The following is a 25,482-nucleotide window of genomic DNA, read 5'->3' as shown; positions in this document are numbered from 1 at the left end:
TAAATCCCCTTTGATTAGCTTCTAACAAAGCTAAGTATTCATCCTCCTTTTCATCATTTGGAGGATCCAATGTCTAAATCCTTTCCAGTGGGTCCTTAACACAGTTGATTTCCTTCTCCACTATTAAATTCTCTAAATCAAACACTGTAGAGCAATCATCCATTTTGTCAGGAAATCACATAGATTTAAAGACGTTAAATGTTACTTGATCATCCTAAACACGCATCGTGAGCTCGCCCTTTTGCGCATCAATAAGGGTCCTTCCAGTTGCTAGGAACGGCCTTCTTAGGATGATTGGTACTTCTTTGTCTGCTTCAAAATCTAGAATTACAAAGTTAACAGGAAATATATACTTATCTACACGTACCAATACGTCCTCGATTTTTCCTTCTAGATGTGCGAAGGATCGATCTGCTAGTTGAAGTGTAACTGTAGTTGGTTTAACTTCTCCTATCCCCAACTTCCTAAATATTGACATAGGCATCAAGTTGATACTTGCACCTAAGTTACATAATGCCTTACCACAATATGTTGCTCAAATGTTGCACGGTATGGTAATACATCCAGGATCCTTCAATTTTGGGGGTAGTTTGTCTTGAAGATATGCACTGCATTCCTTCGTCAGAGCTACTGTCTCAAATTTTCCAAGTCTTTGTTTCTTAGACAATATATCTTTCATGAACTTGACGTAGTTTGACACTTGTTCAAATGCTTCAACCAACGAGATTTTGATTGGAATTTGCTTGAGTACGTCAAGGAACTTCTTAAATTGAATCTCCTACTTCTGTTTCTGAAGTCTTTGAGGGTAGGGTGGTGGTGGTTTCATTACTGGGACTGATTCTGGTTGATTAGTCTTTGGCGACAATTCTGCATCTAACGACATTGTTAGTTGATCAAAATTAGCTGGTCCTGAGGTTACTTCATCAAGTTTTGTAGATTCTGGTTCTGGTGAAACTGGAATTTCAACACTTGGTTGAACTTCTTCTGAATCTTGAGCGTCAGCTGGCTCCTTTTCAACTTCGACAGTGTTGGGCTCCACTATCTTTCCACTCCTCAATGTCAACGCTTTACAATGTTTTTTCCCCAGATTTCTCAGATTCTCCGTGTCACTAGGTAGTGCACCTTGTGGTCGGTTCCTGAGTTTAGTAGCAAACTGGCCCACTTGATTCTCCAAATTCCTTAAAGTGACGTCGTTTTTTGCCATGCATGCTTTCAATAGATTCTCTAAGCTATTGGTGGTTCCTCTTGGGTTGATTTCTAAACTTGTTGGGGGAAAGTAGGCGGTTGAGTTGGTCTAGGTTAGGCATAAGTGTTACTGGTTCCAGCCCCTTGGTTACTCCAAGAAAAATTCGGGTGATTTCACCACGATGAGTTATAAAAGTTGGACTATAGTCCTTGCCTCCCTCGGTTTTGGTTCTGGTTACCCATGTAATATACAGATTCGGGGTTTGATGGACATTCTTCAAACAAATGTCCTTCCCCACAAAACACACAGACTATATTCTCAAATTAGTTAGGTGGTTGGGCTGCAAAACTATTAGACCCATTAGTGGTAAGATTCTTAAGCATTGAGGATATTGAAGATACATGAGATGCAAGTGAAGTGAGAGCGTCCACTTCATGTATTCCAGCGACTCGTGTTTCTGACGCTGCTTGATTGGTTGGCCATTGATAATTGTTGCTGGCAATCCTCTCAATAATTTCGTAAGCCTCATTATAAGACTTAGAAAGGAGAGCACCATTAGCAGAGGTATCCACTACCATCCTCGTGTGAGCGCTGAGACCATTATAGAATGTTTCAAGTTGAATGCAATGTGGGATTCCATGATGAGGGCACTTTCATAATAACTCTTTGTACCTTTCCCATGCCTCATACAAGGACTCATCATACATTTTTTGAAGGCAGTGACCTCATTCTTCAACTTGGCATTCTTGCTTGGCGGGAAATACTTCATGAGGAATCTCTAGGCTAACTCTTGCCATGTAAAAATAGAGTTCGGTGGCAATGAGTTCAACCAGGAACGAGCTCTGTCCCTTAGCAAATATGGGAATAGCTTCAGTCGTAATGCATCTTCGAGTACTCCGGCTAACTTGAAAGAATTGCTCACTTTCATAAATAGTCTTAAGTGAAGATGAGGATCTTCAGTAGGCATTCCACTGAATTTTCCCACAGTCTGAAAAATCTGGAACATGACTGGCTTCAGCTCAAATTGTTGTGCCTTGATTTTGGGTCTCCTAATACCAAGATTAAGATTGTTAAATACTGGCATGACATACTATCGTAAAGCTCTATCCCTATCATCAGCAATAAGGATAGGATTCTGAGCAAGGTTTCCTCCGTTTCCTTGATTCATATTCTCAAAGTTTATCTCTTCGGTCCTTCTTTGGTTCACTTGTCTTCTTCGCTGTCGAAAGGTTCGTTCTATTTCAAGGTCCACAATGAGTAAGTCAATAATCTGGTCAATACTCATAAACACCTGAAATATTCACAAAAAGATTAAGTAAGTAAAGATTTAAACAGGAAAATAAATAAACCAAAATGTAAAAATAGATTCACAGATAATGGCTTTTTTTAAAACAATCCTCAGCAACGGCACCATGAACTTGAACGACAAAAATGTGCAAGTGTACACAATTGCAAAAAGTAATAAAGTGACAAGTAAATGTCGAGTTATCGTACCTACAGGGACTGTAAAAAAAGAATATTTATGAAATTAATGTTAAAACACTTTGGTGATGGAAAATATTTTGATTTGGGAAATGATTAAAAACTAGAAAACAAAGTAAAATAAAATAAAGTTCTAATGCCCGATTTCAAAAGCTAATTTTAATCAAGATGATATAATGATGTTGGATTAATTACATTTCCTTACCTTAGAATCGTTAAACTTATGCTTATACTTATGACTAATAAATCACGGCAACTCGGTAATTTGCTAACTTATGAACATATTTACAAATAAAAAATCCATTCATCTCTTGTACATATTCCTATGTCAATTCGACCGGTAAAACAGATTTATAAAGATAAACATGTTATTGCACATACATACTTATTAGATTAAACAATCTCTTGCATATTCCTATGTCGATTCAAACGATTAATTCAACCTAATAAGCATATAAAAGACTACGTGAGGTAACAAAGTATCCTTACCTTGAAGCAGTTTCGATTGGATATGAAAATGAGTTATGATGGATTTCGTATCTGGAGTACCTTTGAGGTTGAGGAAAAAACCTTTATCTAGGTTATTATTGTCAGACTAATGAAATAGGCTCATTTTATTCTAGTGAGAATGGATTAATCGCTTGAAAAGTTAGTTGAGTTGTATGTATTTGAAATTCTCGAAGCTACGGTGCAGAGAGACGGATAGTCGGAATGAGTAATTTGGATTTAAGAGAACATATTGCAGTGCTGTATCATTGAGTTCAATTACGCAAGAACAAGTTAGCTCGAACATATTTGACTTGGAGAAACTAAAGAGTCTATGTGTTCACAGTACCCAAATTTATTTCAGGTAAGAAATTTTGAGGACGAAATTTCCTAAGGGGGAGTTGTAACAGCCCGATTTTCTGTGGTGTTAGAAACAGTAGTTTCAAGACCATAACTCTGACGAGTATGTCCATAAATGATAATTATTAAAATTTACAAGTTGATCATAATGTTCTAATAAATTTTCATGTGATAAATTTTTTTAATTGGATAATTAACAACGGTCAAGTTGTTTGACCTTAAAGTCAAGTGGTTTTGAAAAATGAGGTATCGATCCCTCGTTTCTATAAATTGAGCCCGTAAATATTATTATTAAATATTTACAAAGTGACTATATAGACTTATTGAAATTTGGTCTGAAAATTTTGGTGATTTGATAGTTAATTAAAGAAAATGACTAAATCGTAAATATGACAAAATTTAATCGCTAATAGTTTATTTGTGCTAAATTGTTATGAAAGCGTAATTTAATGGATTTATATATTAATTTAGCCATATTAATGATTTGGATGGTATGTATATATGTTTTAATAAAAAATATATTAATTAATGGCAATTTAGTAAATTAATAAAAGATTAATTAAGATAAAATAATAAAACATAACTTCATCTTCTTCATTTGGCTTTCAAAACCAACTCTTCCATGCTTTAAGAACACAAGCTTCAGCCTAGACTAACTTGAATTGCGTGGTAAGTATATCTTATTAGCTTTTAGTAATTTTTATGTTTTTTAGATCGTTGTAATTGAATCTAGCTAACCCAGAGTCTAATTCATAAAATTTTTAAATGTTACGATTTATGCCATTGATGAATTTTCGATATTTTTGAAGTTTAGTGATAGATTTATAAGCTTGATAGTTAGATAAGACTATTTTGTAAAGTGGTTTTGGTTTATTTTAAGTTTAAGGACTAAGTTTTTAAAATAGTAAAGTTAGCATGGAATTCTTGTAATAATTTGTGAAATATTGGCGTTATAAAGACTATAGAAAATTCAGTTAGCATTGATTGGGTTAAATTATGATAAATTTGAAAGTTTCGGGTTTAGGGAATAAATTGAATAAAAAGTAGAGTTTTAGGGAATAAATTGAATTTAAATGTTCAATAAAAAGGGTTATATATGTGAATTTAAGTGTTTTAAATTATTTGAATTGGTTAATTGATTGAAAATATTATATTTAGACCAAGAAGTAGATCAGTCGATTGATAATCGCGAGAAAGGAGAAGTCATCGAGTAGTCGTCCTTGAAGTGTTAGTAGTTATTGTGTTTAGGTAAATTCGTATTACTTGTTATGTCTGTTAATGTTTTGAATTATATTTGTATATGTGAATAGGTATATATGTGTATATGTATGTATATATGTTTAACATGGTTGAGTATGGTAAACATACGTGTATGAATGGAATTGTGACATTATGTGAAATGTGAATATTGATGTTGGATATGGTACAATATTATGAAAATGGAAAGACTATGGAATTCATGTTAAGACACGTGTAAACTTATTGAATAGCTAGTATACAAATGACATGTCATTAGGGTTTATATTCAGCAAGTACTATGTACCAGTGTTGGCCATTATGCCATTTTTATACAGCAGATACTTTGTACTAGTGATGGATTCCATACCGATGGCTTGAGATCCTACATGTGTTGTGGATTCTTTGAAGCTTGTTTGGCCAGCATTGTGTATCGGATAATGTGCTATGGTAAACTTGTGTGAGCATTACCCTCTCACGTATCCGAAGTTAATTTACTATTGTTCTCCGAGAAAAATAGTTAATTATTGAAATGGAAATGAAACAAGATGATATGATGAATTATGTTGTTCGAATATAGCCAATGGGGGCATATGGGGGCATAAATGAGTTTAACTTGTGGATTATGTTGTGGCTTGAATGATTGTTGTTTATATATTAATTGTGGTGCCAATGGGGGCATATTGGTTAGACACATAGGTTAATTGTGAATTGGTATATTTTGGCATATTTTGGCACATTTTGAATAGGCCATTTGAAGGTGTTTTTGAGCACACACGGCCTATGACACGATCTGCCACATAGTCTTGTGGTTTCTTTGATTTTTGGTGCAAGTTGTCCACATAGTTACAATTTGTTACATCGTTTGGCCACACAACCATGTTCTTGAACCATATGGGTTGAGCTCTGTCACATGGCCTGGTCACATGGTTGTGTGACCCCTGTTTTCAACAATGCCTTTGATTCGTCCAAGAGCTAAACCTAATCTCTAATACCAAAAACTTGTAGTGCCCTATTCCCAACCCTTAAAGAGGATCTAAGAATAGGGTGTAACAATAGTTCATTGTAAAGATTTAAGGAAAAACATTGTTTGGCGAATACAATTTCAGTTACAAAATATTATTTTTTAGATATCAAGCCTTGACGTTGTTAGAGTATGCCCAAAGCCCAATCATGAGATGATTGTAATGACATACTTGTTTTACATTGTTTGTTAATATAACGTATTGCCATTGTTATTTTAGTTTCTTTTTTGTGTATAAAGCAATCGATTAAGTATAAATTCTTAAGAACAATATGATTATTCTTAAAATTGTCCTTATTCATTTATTATTGTGTGATTGGATAATGGTAATGCATTGAGACTAATGTGTAGTTGATTGATGACAAAGTGTGGTTATTGACATAAGGATGTCAAAATCAATACATGAGTATGTGTTAAATAACAACATACTAGACTGACCTGCAATAAGTATGTTTCTTGGATTATTATGTAATAGTCACGTATACTACTCATAGTGGTAACTATGTATATGATCCTTAGAGTTGAGATCATCATTGTCCCTAAATCGTGAGTTCTATATTTTGATAGAGTCAAACATATACCTTAATAGGTTGTGCTATAAAGACTGATGTTGGATATACCACAATACATGTAGTGGGATATGGTTGATTAAGATAGAATTTATCTCTCTTACATAATGGGAGCAATATCTTAGACCTCTTGATGGAGTGAGACTGGAAATGCATGGTCATACTATAATAAGTTGATATGAGATATCACACTTATTTGTTTAATGTAGTCTACTTACAAAATAAGGAAATATGAGATTAGACTATACAAGTGTGACTATTACATGACTTATTATAAAACATAAAAAGATTATCACAGAAAGGTTATGTTGAATCATGACTTATTGTAACTTGGGTAACAATGATACATTGCATGATATCACTCATTGTTTATCGTGTTAGAAATATTTTAGTATTACTACCAACATTACAAGAGCCTACATGGTCGCACCCTATAGTTGAAGCGAATAGAATCCAAATACATTTGCTATTGTATTTAGTTATCACATGAATTAAATTAATTGTTGAATTAATTTGATTTGATAGTTAAATATTAAACATATTATATGTACAAAACTGTTGTACACCAATAGAGAATGTAGATAAAATTAATATACTGAATTTGATTCATACAAAATATTAATTATATACATTGTACCAAAATTATTAATATAAATAGTTATACTAATAATTTCGGCCGAAATAAAAAAAGACATGGAAAGTGATATTCTTTTAGAAAGAATATACTCTTTTTCGTGACTTTCCAATTTGCAAGGCTATAATGATTAGAATGAGTGGGTTACTAAACATATGCATAAATGAGGCATAATGAGTTTTTATTCTGAATAGATTAAGTTTTGGTAACACTCTGATTGCCTATGAGATTTTACATTCCTTGAAGTCAAAGGAATGGGGCACAAAAGGTAACTTTGCTCTCAAATTAGACATGAGCAAAGCTTATGATAGAGTGTTGTGGGACTTCCAAACTGGGATGATGCTTATATTGGGTTTCCATATAGATTGGGTCACTTTAATAATGAGATGTATGGCTTCTATTAGCTATACTCTAGGGATCAATGGGAACCTAAGTGACAAAATTGTGCCTTCTAAGGGTCTTAGGCAGGGCGATCCTCTTAGCCCTTGCATATTCTTTGTTTGTGCTGAAGGCTTCATTGTGCTACTTCAGAAAGCTAAAGAGGAAAAAGTAGTGAAGGGTGTTAGAATCGAGAAAAGCTCTTTGTTTGATAACCATTTATTTTTAAGGATGACAGATTACTATTTGGGGATGATTCGAAAGAGCGAGCAGAGAACATGCAACATTTTAATTCGACATATGAAAAGGCTTTGGGTCAGATGGTCAACTATGACAAGTCTTTAGTTTTCTTTGGTTCGAGTTTTAAGGAAGAGGATAACAATGTTGTCTCGGATGCTTTGGAAGTCCGTGCATCTTCCAATCCAGATAAGTACCTTGGGTTGCCAATGATGGTGGGGCATAGGAAAAATAGGGCATTCTCTTACTATGTTGATAGACTAAAAAGTAGAATGGAAAGCTAGAATTTTAGATACCTATCTATGCGTGGCAAGGAGACTTTAATAAAGTTAGTTTTGGAAGCTCTACTAGTTTATACAATACAATGTTTTTTCTTTCCTAAATCGTTATGTACAAAGCTCGAAAATGTACTTAATAGGTTTTGTTGGAGAAGCACAAAAATGGCGAAGGGGATTCATTGGAGCTCATGGAAGGAATTATGTGCATTGAAGTCACCAGGTGGATTAGGATTTCGCAATTTTGCAAGCTTTAACATGTCTTTATTAGCAAAATAATGTTGGTAAATTTGGACCCAACCTGATTATTTGTTAGCAAAATTGTTAATGGTGAGATATCACCAACACTTAGATTTTATGTTAGTTGGGATAGGTTTTTACCCATCCCTTACATGGCAAAGTATTATGGCTGTACGAGGATTACTAAAAATGGGTAGTGGCTGGTGAATTGGGGATGGGGCACGTGTGAATCTCTAAAATGATCAATGAATTCCTGGTTCAGAAAATAGAAGATTAAAATGCCAGAACATCACAACAAAGTATTAATTGGTTGCGGATTTAATTAATCATGAAAAGGGTAACTTGCATGAAGATCCAGTCTGATAAATTACTGATGCCACTCAGGTCGATGCAATTCTATCCATCTCTCCATCTAGCTTGAAGATTCCATATATTTGAATATGGTGTGTGGATGGTTCAGGAGTATATACAGTAAAGAGTGGGTACAGACTCTTGACTCAATCAAAACTTCCTAAACAAAATACTCCTAATGACTCTACAGGCATAACTGCTACAACATTTTTCACCAAACTGTGGTTTCTACAGTCACCACAGAAAATCAAAATACATCTATGGAAAATGTACAAAAACTTTCTTCCTACTTTTACAAATATGGAAAAGCATCGTCTCTTTACTTCTAGTGTACGTCCAATGTGTTCAGATGAGTGGGATTCTATCAATCACATACTCTGCTTCTACCCCTTGGCGATTCAAGTTATGGATGCTCTACACATAACCTATTCAACTGTCCCTACAAGGATGGAACACAGAGAATGGTTAATCGATTCTTTTATGATAGGTGATGATATGAATAGGAAAATCTTAATAGTGACAATATGGGCGCTTTGGCTTCACAGAAATCGATTACTGCACGAAGGTGTTCGACAATCAGTTCAAGAGATTTCCTACTTTATTACTGGCTATCTGAATGAGTTAAATTCACTATCCTAAGAAAATACCTATCTGAGTGATAAAAAAAGGGTAGCTGGAAACTTCTAAACCAGGGTATCTACTTAAACCCTCAAAATGGGGGCTCATAATGGGGGCTTGTACATACCATCATCTACATGTTGTAGATGCGTTTGTGGTTAAAGCTTTCGCATGCGAGAGGGCACTCTGGTTTGCTGGTGAACTTGGTTTCCAATACATTGAGGTCGAAGTATAAGAAAGAGTGCAAGTTTTATGTATCTACTGTGATGTATCTACTTTTCTGAAACCTTCGTGATGTATCTACTTAAACCCCCAGAATCTATGGCCTGGCGTTTATTTCGTAATGTATTGAAGGACCAAGGATAAGGAAGAGTGCAAATTTTATGTTTGGTCTTTGTGTTTCAGTTTTGTTGGTTCATCAAAAAGGAGTTATTAGGCTGAAATAGGGAGAGTAGGGATTCATAGCACTAAGGTATGGTCATTTAAGAACTGGCTATTCAAATAATACCTTAGGTCATCCCTAAGCATCCCACCATACACAATTTCTTTAATATTTCGAAATAAATCGAATGAATAATAATCAATTCAAGCATTGATGTGTCTACAACTATCTAAAAGACTTATAACTCATATGACATCATCAAACATTCTTAGGTACTTCTAATCTATTATGCAATTTAACTAAGTAACCTAGTTAACTCCCCTTGAAACTAACCAAATTGTCTCACATCAATAAAAAAATTTCATGCTTGATAAAAATCAAGACATGTTTCATTATTTTTAACCACTATTCACAATGTTAAGAAAGTCCAAGCACCATGCAACAATAAAATATTTTTCTTCTTTTTAAGTAAATAAATAAATAATTAAAACAATGTAAAACACACACACTAATTCTATGTTCTTCCCCCCACACTTTAGAACATATATTGCCCTTAAATTAAAATAATTAAAGTCCAAACAAGAAAACTTCCCTAAGTAGGCTAGATCCTTGTTGTTATGATAATCTCAGGATTTGTGTGCTCCAAGCAGATGAAAAGAGTACCTAAAAATATACTACGACAAGAAATATGAAATATAATATAAAGAAAATAAAAAATAAGAATAAAAAGAAGAAGTTTCGATAATGGATGACAAAACGTTTAAAAATATTCAGATGAACTTGGGCCTTCAATGTTGCAAAGTGTGTCCTGTCTAGGAAGTTGCAACATTAGGATGCAATGTCATGACATTGAGCTTAATTTTTGGCTTCTTTGATTTCTTTTTTTTAATTTTGGTTCTGTCACTCCATGGTACCTACACCTGCTGTGGGAAAACTAAACACAACGAAGATTAATCTAAATAAAATAAATGAATAATATTATTCACAAGTAATTGATTCAATAACAATTATCACCGCCAGTATCCTTGACAACGACGCCAACAACTTGACTGCCTCCGACGTACTAACATCCGGAGTCTGAATACTGCAACTAAAGATATAAAATTGAGGTGCGGTCTGTAAGTATACGGGTCAGGTTGTAATATAGCTACAACAAAGTAGGTATCGTACCCAAGGGATTATAGTTTGGGGAAAAGTGCTATCAGGCCAGTTACTGAGAATAATTACTAATATACTTGAATCACAAATTAATAGTGTTAATATGAAAGAAAGATGACTATAATATTAACAAACTAAATAAATTGAATTAAGCATAAATCTATTACTAAGTTCATGTATGTGCTTGAAATTTTAGCCTATCCTGTAACATTCCAAATTTGGGCCTAGGATTTTTGAGGTTATTTTAGGAATTTTAGCTTATGTGTGCTCGAAATTTCATAAGCTTAGTCATGGATAATGTTTTAAAAAATGGCTATTAGAAAATTAAATCAATTTCTAAAAATGACTTTGAAATACCTTCAATTTTGGAAATATGACTGATTTGTAAAAGAGTCAAAACTAAGAGTTTTTATGAAAACCCCATTCTTCAAACTGATTCCACGATAGCTACAACCCATACTTGCTCTTGTCGTCCCTTCCACTCTCCTATATCTCCCAACTAATTTTTTGCTTCCAAATCCTAATCCCATTGATTTCCAACATCCTTTGAACCATAAATCTCAATTAAAACCAAGAAAAACACCAAAAAAAACCTCACTAATCTCATTGTCTTCTTCAAGAGTGGATTTTCTCAAAATTGCATAAAAGTTCATTTTTCTTCCATCGACGGTAACCATTTATCTTTCTAATAGTTTTAAATGATAGATAGTATCTTAAATTGAATTTTAGCCATTAAAATGCTTTTTTTAAATAAAAGCTAAAAATTTTGTTAGTAATGGTGAATTCCCATTTGTGGATTAAAATGTGGTTTCAAAGTGGTTTTCAACTTGTTTTATCATGATTAGAAGGTTTCTAAAGCTGAAAATTAAAGTGTCGTTCAGGATTTCTTGAGTTTTGATGAATTTTTGTCATAATGGCAAACTTGTCAAAAAATGTTGATATCAGGAACTGAGTAGTTTATTGTAGCTTAAATGTTAGGAATTAGTCGTAGATGAATAACTAGATGAACAAAATTCATTTTGTACAAAAAGAGTAAGTGTAGGTCGAGATATACGAAGTTAAAGTTTTCCATGTTGAAAGTTTCGGTTAAAAGAGAATGTAGTTTAGGCTATTATTTTTTACTGATTAAGGTGAGTTAATGAATGATTTTTTTTGTTTTTGGATATTTATTTGGTTTGTCTTGTTGAAGTGTCAAAGTTAATAGAACCTTCAACAAGTAGAGACAAAGGAAAAGAAAAGCTTGTCTAAGCTTTCAGTTTTTGGTGAAAGCATATTTCTCGTAAGTGCTCTAGAATAGTTGCTCGTAGATGATTCATTATGTATTTGGTAATTTAGAGGTAGCCTGAACCCTTATTCTAAATTCTAAGTGCAAGTGTTCTCACACCTATGATTAAATATGATATATGTGTGATTCTGCAATTGTGAAAATATGAACATATATGAGATGTTATGACATGTGCCATAAGCCTGTGATGACTGTTGTGAAAAAAATATGTGGGTATGTTATTCATGCCATGTGATAGTACATAACTGAGTATGTTTTCATACCATGTGACAGAGATTATAATGTGCTAACGATGTGAATATGTGTGAAAAATTGGTAAGTAAATATGTGACAAAAATGTTGATATTTTGGCCTTGTGATCTTATAAGACCGTTGGATATAGTTGGCATGCCATAGGATAGTGAGTATTGACGTTTGTGATGTGAGTTTGAGGCATTGAGGCCCAGGAATAGTTTTCAGAGAGATAGGGGAATGTGAGCTAAGCTCCATTCACCGAGATATGCGTGTTTGGTGTGTTAGAGAGTGTTAGTTATATCCTTCACTTATGGGACATGTTAGACTCTATGAGTCATTTTGGTTTGTTGGAGAACCGTGTATCCGATGTGTGATGATAGAGTCCACATTATATTTCATAACCTCAAGAATTAAACTATCACTTAATGTGACTAAATGTGATTAAATATGGTTTATATGTGCTAAATATCTATATGCTTAAATAATCATGTGGCTAATGTGATAAAAGTCTAATAGTTTAAATGGAAGATGATTAAATGTGTGAAATATGATATGAGAACACATTTCCTTTAGTCTTAAAGTTTGCTTGTAGGAACGAAACTTGGATCATTTCCTACACCACTCACACCTTTTTATTTGTTTGTGTATGTTAGATTAGTTTGATATGCCTCCTAGACGTGTGAATGTGAGAGCTAGTGCTCAAGAGAATGGTACATCCTCTGATGGAAGTGATAATTAAAGCTTTTTAGCGGATTGCTGGTACTAACCTTACTCCTATACCGACAAATCTTGCACCTGTGAATCGTGGGTTGCCACTTGAACGTCTTCGGGCGGTGGGTGGTAAAGAGTTTTCTAGAGTTAGAGAGACCATAGCTAAGTACTAGCTAGAAGGATTTGAAAGGATCCTCAAGCAGATGTCTTGTTCTGACGAGGAGAAATTGGGTTACACAGGGTCCTTACTCGATGGTGAAACTCGTCGTTGGTGGAATACTGTCAAGAGAGGTACAATTGCTGATCGTAGGACTTGGGATTATTTTCTTAAGGTATTTAGGAGGAAGTTCATGGGCGAGCAGTATATGGAAGCTTGCAAGCGGGAACTTTTGGACCTTGTGCAAGGTAGTTTGTTTGTGGCTGACTATGAGACAGAGTTTGTGCGACTTATTCAGTATGCTCCTAAGATGGTTTTGACTGAGATGTATCGTTGTGAGACGTTCCGTTTTGGGATCAATCGAGAGATTCGGGTCTACTTGGTGGCCCAAAATACAAAGTTGTTTGATGAACTTGTGGAAAAAGCCAAAGTTGTTGAGGAGACTTTGGCTGAGCCAACTCGTTCTGTGGTAGCTGAGACTGGTAAGAGGGCTTCTGAAGGTGCTTCTTGATGACTGCCCAAGAGAGGGAGAGATAATTATAGTTCTGGTAAGGGTACGAGACGTGGGTCTCAACCAAGTCAGATTAAACAGCAGAGTAACATTGTGGCTAGCACTTGTCGTTTTAATAGTGGTTCTGGATGGCTTCTTCATGCGCATTATGATCGTAGGCAACCTGGAGAGTGTCGTAAGTTGACAAGTGGTTGTTATAAGTGTGGTTTGTAATAAAATTTTTGGAGGGATTGCCTGAATAGAGTTGAGGTTTCACAGACTTAGGGTTTGGCACCTATTTCTACGCTTGCAATGGCCGAGGTCATGGTAAAGGTAATGGGAGACCGGTTGGGCAGCAAATTTTAGCTCACACTATTGCTTCACAAGCTGAGTCTAGAGGTCTAGCTTGAGTTTATGCTATGAGAGAACCTAAGGAACAAGATCCGACTGATGTTATTGTGGGTACTTTCACTTTGCAATCTATTCCATTATTTTCCTTGGTTGCCCCTGGTTCTACACATTCATATATTTTGAGAGAATTAGCTTGTAAGTTAGGGATTCCTATAGAGATGATTGATTTGCGTATGACTATAATTAGTTCCTTTGGAGATAGTGTCGTTGTGAATAAAGTTTATTGTAGATTTCCTCTAATGATACAAGGGCACATTTTCTCTTTGAATCACAGGGAATTGCCATTTTATGGTTTTGGTGTTATTTTGGGTATGGATTGGTTCACTGAACATAAGGTTAAGGTAGAGTTTGAGACGAAGCAAATTACTTTGAAGAATAGTGATGGGTTGGAAAATTAAGTCAATTTTTGTAAATGAGTTTGAAATACCTTTAATTTTGAAATAGGACTTATTTATAATAGAGTCAAAACTAAGAGTTTTTATGAAACAATTTACCCAGAATTTTAAAATCCACCTAAAACCCCCCATTCTTCAAATTGATTTCACGATAGTTACTCCCCATAGCTGCTCTTATCGTCCCTTCTACTATCCTATCTCTCCCAATTGATTTTTGCTCCAAAATCCTAACCCCCTTGATTTCCAGCATCCTTTGAACCATAAATCTCAATTGGAACTAATAAAAAACACCCGAAAACCTCACTAATCTCATAATCTTCTTCAAGAATGGGTTTTCCTGGATTTGGGTCAAAGTTCATTTTTCTTCCATCGAAGGTAACCATTTGTCTTTCTAATAGTTTTAAATGTTATATAGTCTCTTAAACTGAATTTTTAGCCATTAAAACACAAGTTTTAAATAAAAGCTAAAAATTTTGTTATTAATGATAAATTTCGGGATTGTTGATTAAAATATGGTTTCAAAGTGTTTTTCAACTTGTTTTAACATGATTAGAAGGTTTCTAAAGCTACTTTGAAGTTTCATTAAAGATTCCTCGAGTTTTAATGAATTTTCGTAATAATGGCCAAAACTTGTCAAAAAATGTCGATATCATGAACTGAGTAGTTTTGTGTAGTTTAAATGTTGGGAATTAGTCATAGATGAATATGTAGATGAACATAATTTGTTTCATGCGAAAAGATTAAGTGTAGGCCGAGATATAAAAATTTAAAGTTTCCATGTCGAAAGTTTTGGATAAAAGAAAACGTAGTTTGGGCTGTTGTTTTTGGTTGATCTTGGTGAGTTAATGACTAGTTATTTTTTTGTATATTTGTGTGGTTTGTCTTGTTGAAGTGTCGAAGTAAATAGGACCTTCAACGAGTAGAGACAAAGGTAAAGAAAAGCTTGTCTAAGCTTTCAGTTTTTGGCGAAAGCATATTTTTTGTGAGTGTTTTGGAATAGTTGCTCGTAGATGATTCATTGCGTATTTGGGAATTTAGAGGTAGCCTAAACCCCTGCTCTAAATTTCAAGTTTAAGTGTTCTTACACCTATGATTAAATGTGATATATCTATGCTTGTGCAATCGCTAAAATATGAACATATATGATACGTTATGACATGTGCCAAAGAGAATATGTGGGTATGTTATTCATTCCATGTGAGAGTACATAAGTGAGTATGTTTTCATACCATGTGACAGTGATTATAATGTGCTAACGATATGAATATGTAGTGAATATGTGTGAAAAATCGGTAAGTAAATATGTGATAATAATGTGAATATTTTTGCCTTGTTGTCTTATGAGACCGTTGAATATAGTTGGCATGCCATAGGATTGTGAGTACTTACCTTTGTAATGTGATTTTGGGGCGTTGAGGCTCAGGGACATTTTTTCGAGAGATAAGGGAATGCGAGCTAAGCTCCATTCACCGGGATAGGTGTGCTTGGTGTGTTGGAAAGTGTTAGCTATATGCTTCACTTATGGGACAGGTTCGATTCTATGAGTCCTTTTAGAGTGTTGGAGATCTGTGTATCCTATGTGTGGTGATAGAGTCCACATTATGTTTCATTACCTCAAGAGCCAAACTACCATATAATGTGACTGGATGTGATCAAATATGATTTACATGTGATAGATATATGTTTAAATAATCATGTAGTTAATGTGATAAATGTGAAATAGTATAAATGGAAGATGATAAATGTGTGAAATATTAGTAGGTGTTATTTGATTATTTTTGTGTTGGGAATAAAAAGGCAATGTGGTAGACCATAAATTAGTTTTGCTATGATTTTAGTTGTTTCCATGCCTATTATGCTTGGTAAATTGTGGACTTTAAATATGATGTTTAGGATTGTTATTGAGACATTTCGGTGTTTATTTTATGAGACAATTGATGTATGATATTTTGGACTACTTTGGAATGGTCTATGTGATGATATATGCCATGTTTTTAGGGTCTGGAAAAGAGGTATCAATATTCTGGTTTTAAAAATGATACCTCTAACATTTTTGAAATGCAGGAGGTCAGCTTCGCTAGTTGGTATCGATCTTTTCCAATGAGGATCGATACTCAGGGAAAAATTATCAATACTTTTTCAGCGGTACCGATATTTTTCGAAAGTTAGGTTTTAAACGAGAAACAATAAGCTATTTTCATATCGTTCCTCCAAGCAGTATCGATGCCACTTCAGAGAAATATCGATACCATAACTTTGGTATCAATACCTACGTAACAGTTTGGGAAATTTTGCTAAGTGGTCCTAATGCATGTTTAGTGCTTATTTTATGATTATTCAATTAATGTTTAGCATGATTCAATTTCCTAGGAGTGTGAATGACTTACGTTTCATTTGAATGTTATTATAATAATAAAAGAAGCAAAACAATGTGTGTTTTATATTGTATGAGATGTGAGATGGTGGTGTAGCATCCTGTTCTCGAGGTCGCCGACTAGGCTAAGTATAGGGTGTTACGTATCCCTTATTTCGACCACGCAAGTTCCTTTAACGTAGATCCAATTGTTTGTCCTAATTAATTATTGATGTAGGGTTCTAATTATAACACCCCTAACTCGTATCCGTCACTGAAATATGGTTGTGGTGCATTACTGGAGATTATATTTCAAAATAATCAAAATTTTAAATCATATATTTCACAACATCAATCATAGAAAACTCCATTGATAACATACATATGGTATCTTATACGAGCTGTCGAGGCCCTAAAAACACATTAGAAACAAATCGAGACTAAATCAGGAACATATAGAATTTTTCGAGAAAATATGAAAATTTTCAAAATGCAAAGGTCAGACGACTCTGCGGCCAGGCCATGTGACTCACATTGCTAAGACACAAGCCCATGTCTCAGGCCGTGTGGACATTCAAAGTAGTGACACATGGCCGTGTCCAGCCCGTGTCCATGCCCGTGTAACTCTCTGACTTGGGTCACACAGCCAAGCCACACGTCTGTGTGCCAGGCCGTGTACCCTTCGAAATGGCCTCACGCACTTATGTGCTAGGCCATGTGCTAGGCAATGTCACTACCTGACTTGCAACCCTTAGTAAGCTACAGGGGACACACGGCCATGTCCCCTGGCCATGTGTCACACACGACTGAAACACACGCCCGTGTCTTTGGCCGGTGGATGAAAAATTGGTCATTTCCAAGCTATTTTTCTCATGCATTCATGCACCTACCTACAATCAATTTTCCGCATATAAACAAGCCTTCATGTTGCACTTAAAACATGCATAATCAAGCTAAATTAATAAGACATATATTCATACAACCAATATGCCCAAAGGACACCTCAATCACAACAACTAACATGTACTTTATAGATGCAAACTTTAGGCACAAAACAACTAACTTGTAATTAATTTCATGCCAACATTTATCTCCATGTTGACATATTATAGTCACACTCATTATACCAATTTTTCCATTCAATGTTCATTAACAAGCATTAGCGCAAATAGCCATAAATGTCAACTACATTACCTATACCAAATAACCACATTCAAGCATATGAAAGGACAACTCATAACATACATTTTTAACTACCATTCCATCTTCCATCAATCAAGCACCATAAGCCATTATATCAACCATTATAAGTCCACAAACATATATCAACCTAACAACCATTTCAATCACTCAAAATACCATAATTACAAGCCAAAACATAATGGTTATAATATCAACCAAAACGGGTATACATTTGCATATTTAAACAATTATCACTTAACTTGTTTTCATGCCAAAACATAACATAATTGATACATAATAACCATACCATTTTGGCTATTTAAAGATACATTAGTACATACTAATTTTGGTCATTTCAAAATGTACACCAATTTGACTGTATTCACCACAATCAACAAGATATCAATAGTACCTTAAGTACCTCAAATACAAAGCAACATTTCATACCATAATCATCAACCAAAATGACATATATATACCAAACTCCTCGATCAAACATTAGACATAGTCGACCTATACATGCCATGATAACCACAACCAAAGCATTAAAATTCACCAATAAAATTGATGGATAGTGTGATCGATCTCCAACTAGCTTCCAACTTGATCGAGCTTCCGATAATCTGAAAAGTAAGAGAAAGAAAACCACATAAGTAATAAATACTTAGTATGCTCGAATAAACCATAAGCATAATATTACATTTCTATAATGAACATTATAGGTTAAACCAATGCATCAAGATTTACCAAACCATAATTACCAACTCATAAGTGAGTAAATTCATTAAGGTCACATATATTTATAACTCATAATGTAACACTCCTAACTTAAATCTATCATCAGAGCAAGGTTACGGAGCGTTATCGAAGATTACGAATCAAATAGACAGAAATTTCAAACATTCCAAAATATATCAATCAAAATCTTACATACTGTCCCTTAGACGAGCCCTTGAAGCCCTAAATACGTGTTAGAAACAAGTCGAAACTAAAACAGAAACTCAGAGAATTTTTTGAAAAATATTGAAAATTTTTAAAGCTACAGGGTTCACATGGTCGTGTGACTCACACGGCCAAGAGACACGCCCGTGTCTTAGGCCATGTGGGCATCCAAAATAGGGACACACAATCGTGTCCCAAATCGTGTCCTTACTAGTGTAACTCACTAACTTGGGTCACGCGGCCAAGCCACATGCCCCTATGCTAGGCCATGTACCCTTCGAATTAGCCCCATACGCCCGTGTGTCCGGTCGTGTGCTAGGCCGTGTAACAGCCTGACTTGTAACCCTTTAAAAAATATAGGGGACACACAGTCGTGTCACTGGGCCGTGTGTCATACACGGCTGAGACACACGCCAGTGTCTTTGCTTGTGTGGACGAAAATAGGCTATTTTACAAGCCTTTTTTCTTACCCAATTTGGTACACACCTACAACCACAATTGCACATGTTCATAAGTTATATTAAGACATCCAAAACAAGCTAAATCAAGCCTTAATCATTTAGTATATTCACATACAACCAATATGCCCTTAGGCACCTCAAATGAAAATATGCAAACATGTATAATCTTGTACACCATTTAACCAAATAATCCAATAATCTATCAAGCCATTTTGCATCATTTCGTGCCACTTAGCCAACTTACCACATACCAAAACTTCTTAAATGGTACCAATAAGCCATTCCAAACTAGCATCAATATACATATATGTTTTCCATAACAAAACACCAAATCACACCAAATTATAAAACATATATCATAAGCATATTTAACTACCAATTTACCTTTCATCATTCAACCATAATTCCAGCCACACATTAACCATATAAGGCAATTATGAACAAACCAAAATGTGCCAAAACACAAGCCAAATAAGTGCCCATTCTCAACAAAACACATATAGGTTTACATTAGCCAAAATAACCTATACAAGCCATTATAACAAAAAATAAACAAATGAAACTACTGAGTGAGCCAATGGATAGTGTGGTATAGCTCCGACAAGCTTCCAACCGGAATGAGCTTTCGAATCACTATAAAAAATGGAAAATATCACAGAGTAAACATTTATGCTTAGTATGTTCGTATAACATAGAATTTAACTTACCGTTTAATCACAATTAAGGTAAGTAAACATAGCATATCCCAACCAAAATTGCCAAAAGCCTAAACACATAACCACCAACATGTTAGCCATGTAAAGCACATATAACATCTGATATCCATGGATGAACTCAACAAATATTCAAATTTCATATACATGTATCATTTATTTCATATATCAATATATATCATGTAACATCATTTCCATGTATTTCATATAACTACTTGTAGTAGTTCATATCGAACTCATATAATCTTGTAACAGAATATTATCCGTTGAACCATTTAGAATATCATTTGATACTCGGGTAGCACACACGAGGTGTACTAAACTGTAATCCGTCAATTCCTGTACATGTATGCTCATACAAGCTCTGAATTGGTATGCTCTTACGAGCTGTAATCGGTAAGCTTAAACGAGCTGAGAATCGGTAAGCTCTCACGACCTGAAATCGATAACCCGAATGACATGTCATTCGTATCCTACGAATTCCTAAGGTTCAAACGGGACTCGGTAATTATCGTACGTCTTCGGGTATGCGATCGGTATTCATACATTGCAATTATATAATTCACATACATATAATTCAATTAAAGCATATAAATACGCAATTTAATTACACGAACATACCTCGACAAGTATACGTAGATACGAAGGCAATTAATCTGCGATTTTTCCTTTTCCCCGGTCTAACTCTACACGAGGTCTATCTTGATCTATACAAATAAATTTAACTCATTTTAATATTTTTCACATTCAATTAGTCCAACATGTAATTTTTGCAAAATTACCATTTTGCCCTTGTATTCTTAATTATTTGCAATTTAGTCCCTAGGCTTAGAAAATGAATTTCATGCAATTTTTCCCTTACCCAAGCCTAGCCAATTTCTATACATACTAATAGCAGGCCATATTTTTCACAAATTCACAAATTAACCACATAATATTTTTTATTTTTCAATTTAGCCCCTAATTGATAATTTCATAAATTTCATGTACAAAAGTTGTTTATCTAACAGCAACCATTCATTTTCTATCATCAAACATCAAAGCTCAAGCGTGTTCATCAATGGCAAAACCCTAATAGTTTAATAGTTTTGGAAATTAGTTCTCATGCTAGCTAGATTAAGCTACAACAATCCCAAAAACGTAGAAATCATTAAAAATGGGACAAAAATCACTTACCAATCAAAAAAATAAGACTAGCCAAACCCTATCTCAACAACGGTTTCCTTTTTCTTCAACTTTCGGTTGAAAATAAGAAGAAACTGATGATACTTAACTTTAGTTTTATTTAATTTATCCAATTTAACCTTTAAAAACATTAACAATTACACAATTGCCAAGCCATGTACATCCACTATCAAGTTAAATGGTCTAATTACCATACAAGAACTTCCACTGTAAAGTTCTATAGCTATTTAATACCTTTAGCTATTAGAACTCCACTTTTGCACTTTACACGATTTAGTCCTTTTTATCAAATTAAGCATGTAAACGGTAAAATTTCTTAACGAAATTTTTATACAGGAATACTATCATGACGCAGACAATAAAATAATAATAAAATAAATTTTTGACTTTAGATTTGTGGTCCTAAAACCGCTGTTCTGATTTCACTGAAAACGGGCTATTACACATGACATGAAAAGATTTTATGGGACGTAATGTATAACCATCAACCTTTCTATAAGATTATACATCTTTCAATTTACTTACTTTCATTTCCATTCCCAATGCTTATCATAAGTCTCAAAAACATTTTTAGTTCTCAATTCAGTGTATTAATCCATGACATAGATAGATTTATTCAAAGCATAATCAATTTACTAACATATGAATACATCATTTATCTCATTAAACTTTTTATAACATCATAATACATCCCAATTACGTACTTACCGAATCATTCCCTTTTCTTACTCGTTTCATATGCATAATACAAGCATAACCATAAACATTAATTAAATCCACAAGCTTGGCATAAGCCTAAGAACATCAACAACACATGTTAGTTCATTTACACATGATTCATATGAATTTAACATGGATAACCACTATACTTGAGCATGATTCAATTGAATTTATCATCCATCTCAACATAACATATTTTCCATGTAACTCACCATTTCACAGTCTTTCATACGTATACATGTCGTAGTTCATATCAAACTTTTACCATTTCCTTTTCAAATCATGCCCGTTGAATCGTTTAGAATACCATTGGATACCCAGGATAGCTCACAGAAAGTGTGCTACCTGATATAACTTTAATCTATCAATTCCTGTACATATATGCTCATACGAGCTGTGAAAATAGGCCTGTTCACATGAGCTGTGGGTCGGAACATAGCTCAACGATGCTGCTCACACGAACTGTGGAATATCCACAACACATGTCAGACCTTAGCCATTGGTAGGACATTCAAGACCAGCACATGAATCATGTAAACCCTAATGACATGTCATTTGTATTCTACGAATTCCTAAGGTTCAAACGGGGCTCGGTAGTTGTTGTACGTCATTTTATGACACGATAAATTGTATAATAAGATATATATTGATTCATTTTCAATAGAAATCATATAATAACATTCAATTTAACCAACATTATACATAATACAGTTCATACGAACTTACCTGGCTAAATTGCAGAAATGTCAAAGTATAGGGGAATTTTGGTAATTTTTTATTCTCTACGATTTTCCACCTGATCTTGATCTAAATTAATAATTTCATTCAATCTATTAATTTTTATAGTAAAACAATGTGTTTTATGCAATATAGTCATTTTTGACATTTTTACAAAATTGCCCCTAAAGTTTTCCTTTTATTCAATTTAGTCACTAAGCCTTAAACATGCAAATTAACCATTTTTACCCAAAATTGAGTCTAGCCGAATACTTATGGCATCCAATACATCCCATTATTGCATCAATTTCACATCAAATCCTTGTACTTTTACTATTTTAACAATTTAATCCTTAGTCAGAAAATTCATCAAAAATCACTTAATAAAATAATTTTAAATAACAAGTAATATTTCAAATTCATAATTTAACATCTAAAATCAAAAGGTTCATCAATGGAAACATGAAAAATCTTTAATAGTTTCAAAATCGAATGTACGGGCTAGTTGGACCTAGTTGCAACGATCTCAAAAACATAAAAATTATTAAAATTTGAGCCAAAATCACGTACCATGCAAGTAAATTGTCCATGGCCGAAAGCTTCATCTCAACATCCATGGATGTTTGGTTGATGAAGAAGAAAACTAAAAAGATGATAACAAGTTAACCTTTTGTTTTAATTTAATTTAATATAATTATGAAATTACCATATTAACCTTAGTTAATACTTACATAAAACATCAAATTCATGTCCATTATTGTCCACTAACACCTTGAATGGTCTAATTACCATTTACGTCTCTTTTCCTTTATTTAATTAACCATTTAATCACTCAAATTAAATAGTGATCAAATTTTACATATTTTACTATTTAGTCTTCTTTAATTAACAATCAAAACGTTAAAATTTTTAACGAAACTTTAATACCACCTTAATGGCACTCCATAAATATTTATAAAATATTTATTGCTTGGTTTATATAAACGAGGTCCCGATACCTCATTTTCTAAAACCACTTTACCTCAGGGTCTTACCATTCGAACTTAATAAATTGCTTAAATAACATAATTTATTAAATCAAAAGCCTTTTTAAAAATCACATTTGACTCGTAAATATTAAAGAATAATATATAAGAACTTACTCATCGAATTTGGTGGCCCCAAAACCACTATTTTCTGACACTATTGAAAAATGGGTTGTTACACTAATCATTCAACTAGCCGATATCGTAGCAGGATCTTCCAATACATCCGCTAGAATAACGAGTCAGCAATAACTACTTATCTTCCAACCTCACAGTCCAGACCCGTTCGGGGTTAAGGTGTTCACGGATATGCTATACCAATTTAGATTAATTCCCACCTAAATGACTTCCTAGAGTTGTCAAGCCTAGGGCTTAAGTTCTTCCTCTCCCAAACAACTGATCCGCTAAGAAACTCTATCCTTCATTCAATTAATAAGATTAGAACAATTGAAACATGCAACATATGTATGAAGAGTAAATTGATTTTAATCTTTACACAAGCATTCAATTAAACAATGCTAAAGAAAGATATATATAAAGAACAGAATAAATGAAAATAGATGCCCACAGATTTATTGATGAAAGTATGGCTTCGAAAAAATCTCCACTTGCGAGAGTATCACTTTGGAATAGAATATTCCAATTACAAGAACATAAAATACCACAAGTAAAAATTGAGAATGACATAAAAACACTAAGTATATTTTTTGCCTCCATAAAATTGTGTGTTTTAACTGATTACAATCACTTTTATATAGGCTAAAATTGGAATATTAAAGTGTCTAAATTTTCCATGAAGTACTTGTTTTTAGCTTCTATCTTCGATGCTGAAACATCAACGTTTTGGTATCGCGACATAGGCATTAGTTTCAGCTTGAATGTGCATTTTTAGCTCTCGAATTTACCTACAAGCCCATGTAACCTTATTTGGATATACAAAATATATTTAAAACTATTAAAAAGCATAAATTAAAACTTTAAGTATGAAAGCCTAAATATATACTAAGATGTTTAATTTAATTATTAAACAAGCTAAAGTTATTTTTGAAAAATATGTAAATAATAGTGTAATTCATGGCAGATTAGGAGCAAAGAGCAAGAATTCCAAGACTCCCTTCAGTGTTACGACACAACCAAACAATGTTGTGACACATCCCTAAAGCTACCCTGAGTACGAGTATACTGCCTTCGATGTCACAACATAGGCACTGGGGTGTCACGACATCGGTCTTGTATAGGAAGTAATTACAAGCCAAAGGCAATTTGGTTTGCACAAACAAATATTAAGCATGAGAGTGTCAGCTAACTTGGTGTTGAGGATGATAACAACCCTAACTCTACAAATAAGCTCTTAAATAGTTGTTAAAGAATAGCTTTTTATACTGTATAGTTTTCTTTATAGTTTTAGTTTTTAGGTTTTTACTTTTTCTTAAGCTTTAGGTTATTTTTAGTTTCGCATTCCTTGGGAGATCTGATTTACAGAATTCAATAAAATCTTTGTGAATTTTGTGCTTTAATTAAATACAATTAAGGCTTATCTTAAACCTCTGTATCTTGATTTGCTTTTAATGTTCATATTTCATATCAAGTTTATTATGTTTTTGAGATCCATGAGGAACTAATCCTCTTATGGGGGATTAACGAGTGGAGGTATGATTAATTGATTGTTGTGTAGGATTTTCTTAGAGGATTAGCTTTCTAGGAAAGGAAAAGTTTAAACCTTATGCTTGATGACCTTAGGAAGTCAATTAGGTGGAAATTAACCCAAAATTGGTATGACCTATCCATGAAAACCTTAACCTCGAAGCAATCTAGACTGTGAGGACGAGAAATAAGTAGTTCTTGCTGACTCATCATTCTAGTGGAAAATTAAGAGATCCTGCCA

The 25,482-nt window shown here is 33.9% G+C and overlaps 2 protein-coding genes and 1 non-coding gene across 3 annotated transcripts; all 3 read left to right on the top strand.

The window, feature by feature from the left end:
* The first annotated feature begins 1,819 nt into the window (after positions 1-1,819).
* Positions 1,820-1,925, top strand: LOC128036381 (small nucleolar RNA R71). Its single transcript, XR_008193178.1, has one exon. It is a non-coding gene; the product is annotated as a small nucleolar RNA R71 (small nucleolar RNA).
* Positions 1,926-7,268: 5,343 nt separating this feature from the next.
* On the top strand, positions 7,269-7,876 carry LOC105765419 (uncharacterized). The gene is made up of 2 exons (XM_012584502.1): positions 7,269-7,526; positions 7,586-7,876. The coding sequence occupies exons 1-2, from the start codon at positions 7,269-7,271 to the stop codon at positions 7,874-7,876; spliced, it is 549 nt and encodes a 182-aa protein (XP_012439956.1).
* A 5,173-nt stretch (positions 7,877-13,049) lies between these two features.
* LOC105765429 (uncharacterized) lies at positions 13,050-13,514 on the top strand. The gene has a single exon (XM_012584513.1). It carries the CDS (start codon positions 13,050-13,052, stop codon positions 13,512-13,514), a length of 465 nt encoding a protein of 154 aa, XP_012439967.1.
* The last annotated feature ends 11,968 nt before the right edge of the window (positions 13,515-25,482 follow it).

The sequence above is a fragment of the Gossypium raimondii genome, chromosome 13 (assembly GCF_025698545.1).
Source record: "Gossypium raimondii isolate GPD5lz chromosome 13, ASM2569854v1, whole genome shotgun sequence".
Lineage (NCBI taxonomy): Eukaryota > Viridiplantae > Streptophyta > Magnoliopsida > Malvales > Malvaceae > Gossypium > Gossypium raimondii.
The sequence above is the reverse complement of the archived record's forward strand: the minus strand, read 5'-3'. Positions and strand labels throughout refer to the sequence as shown.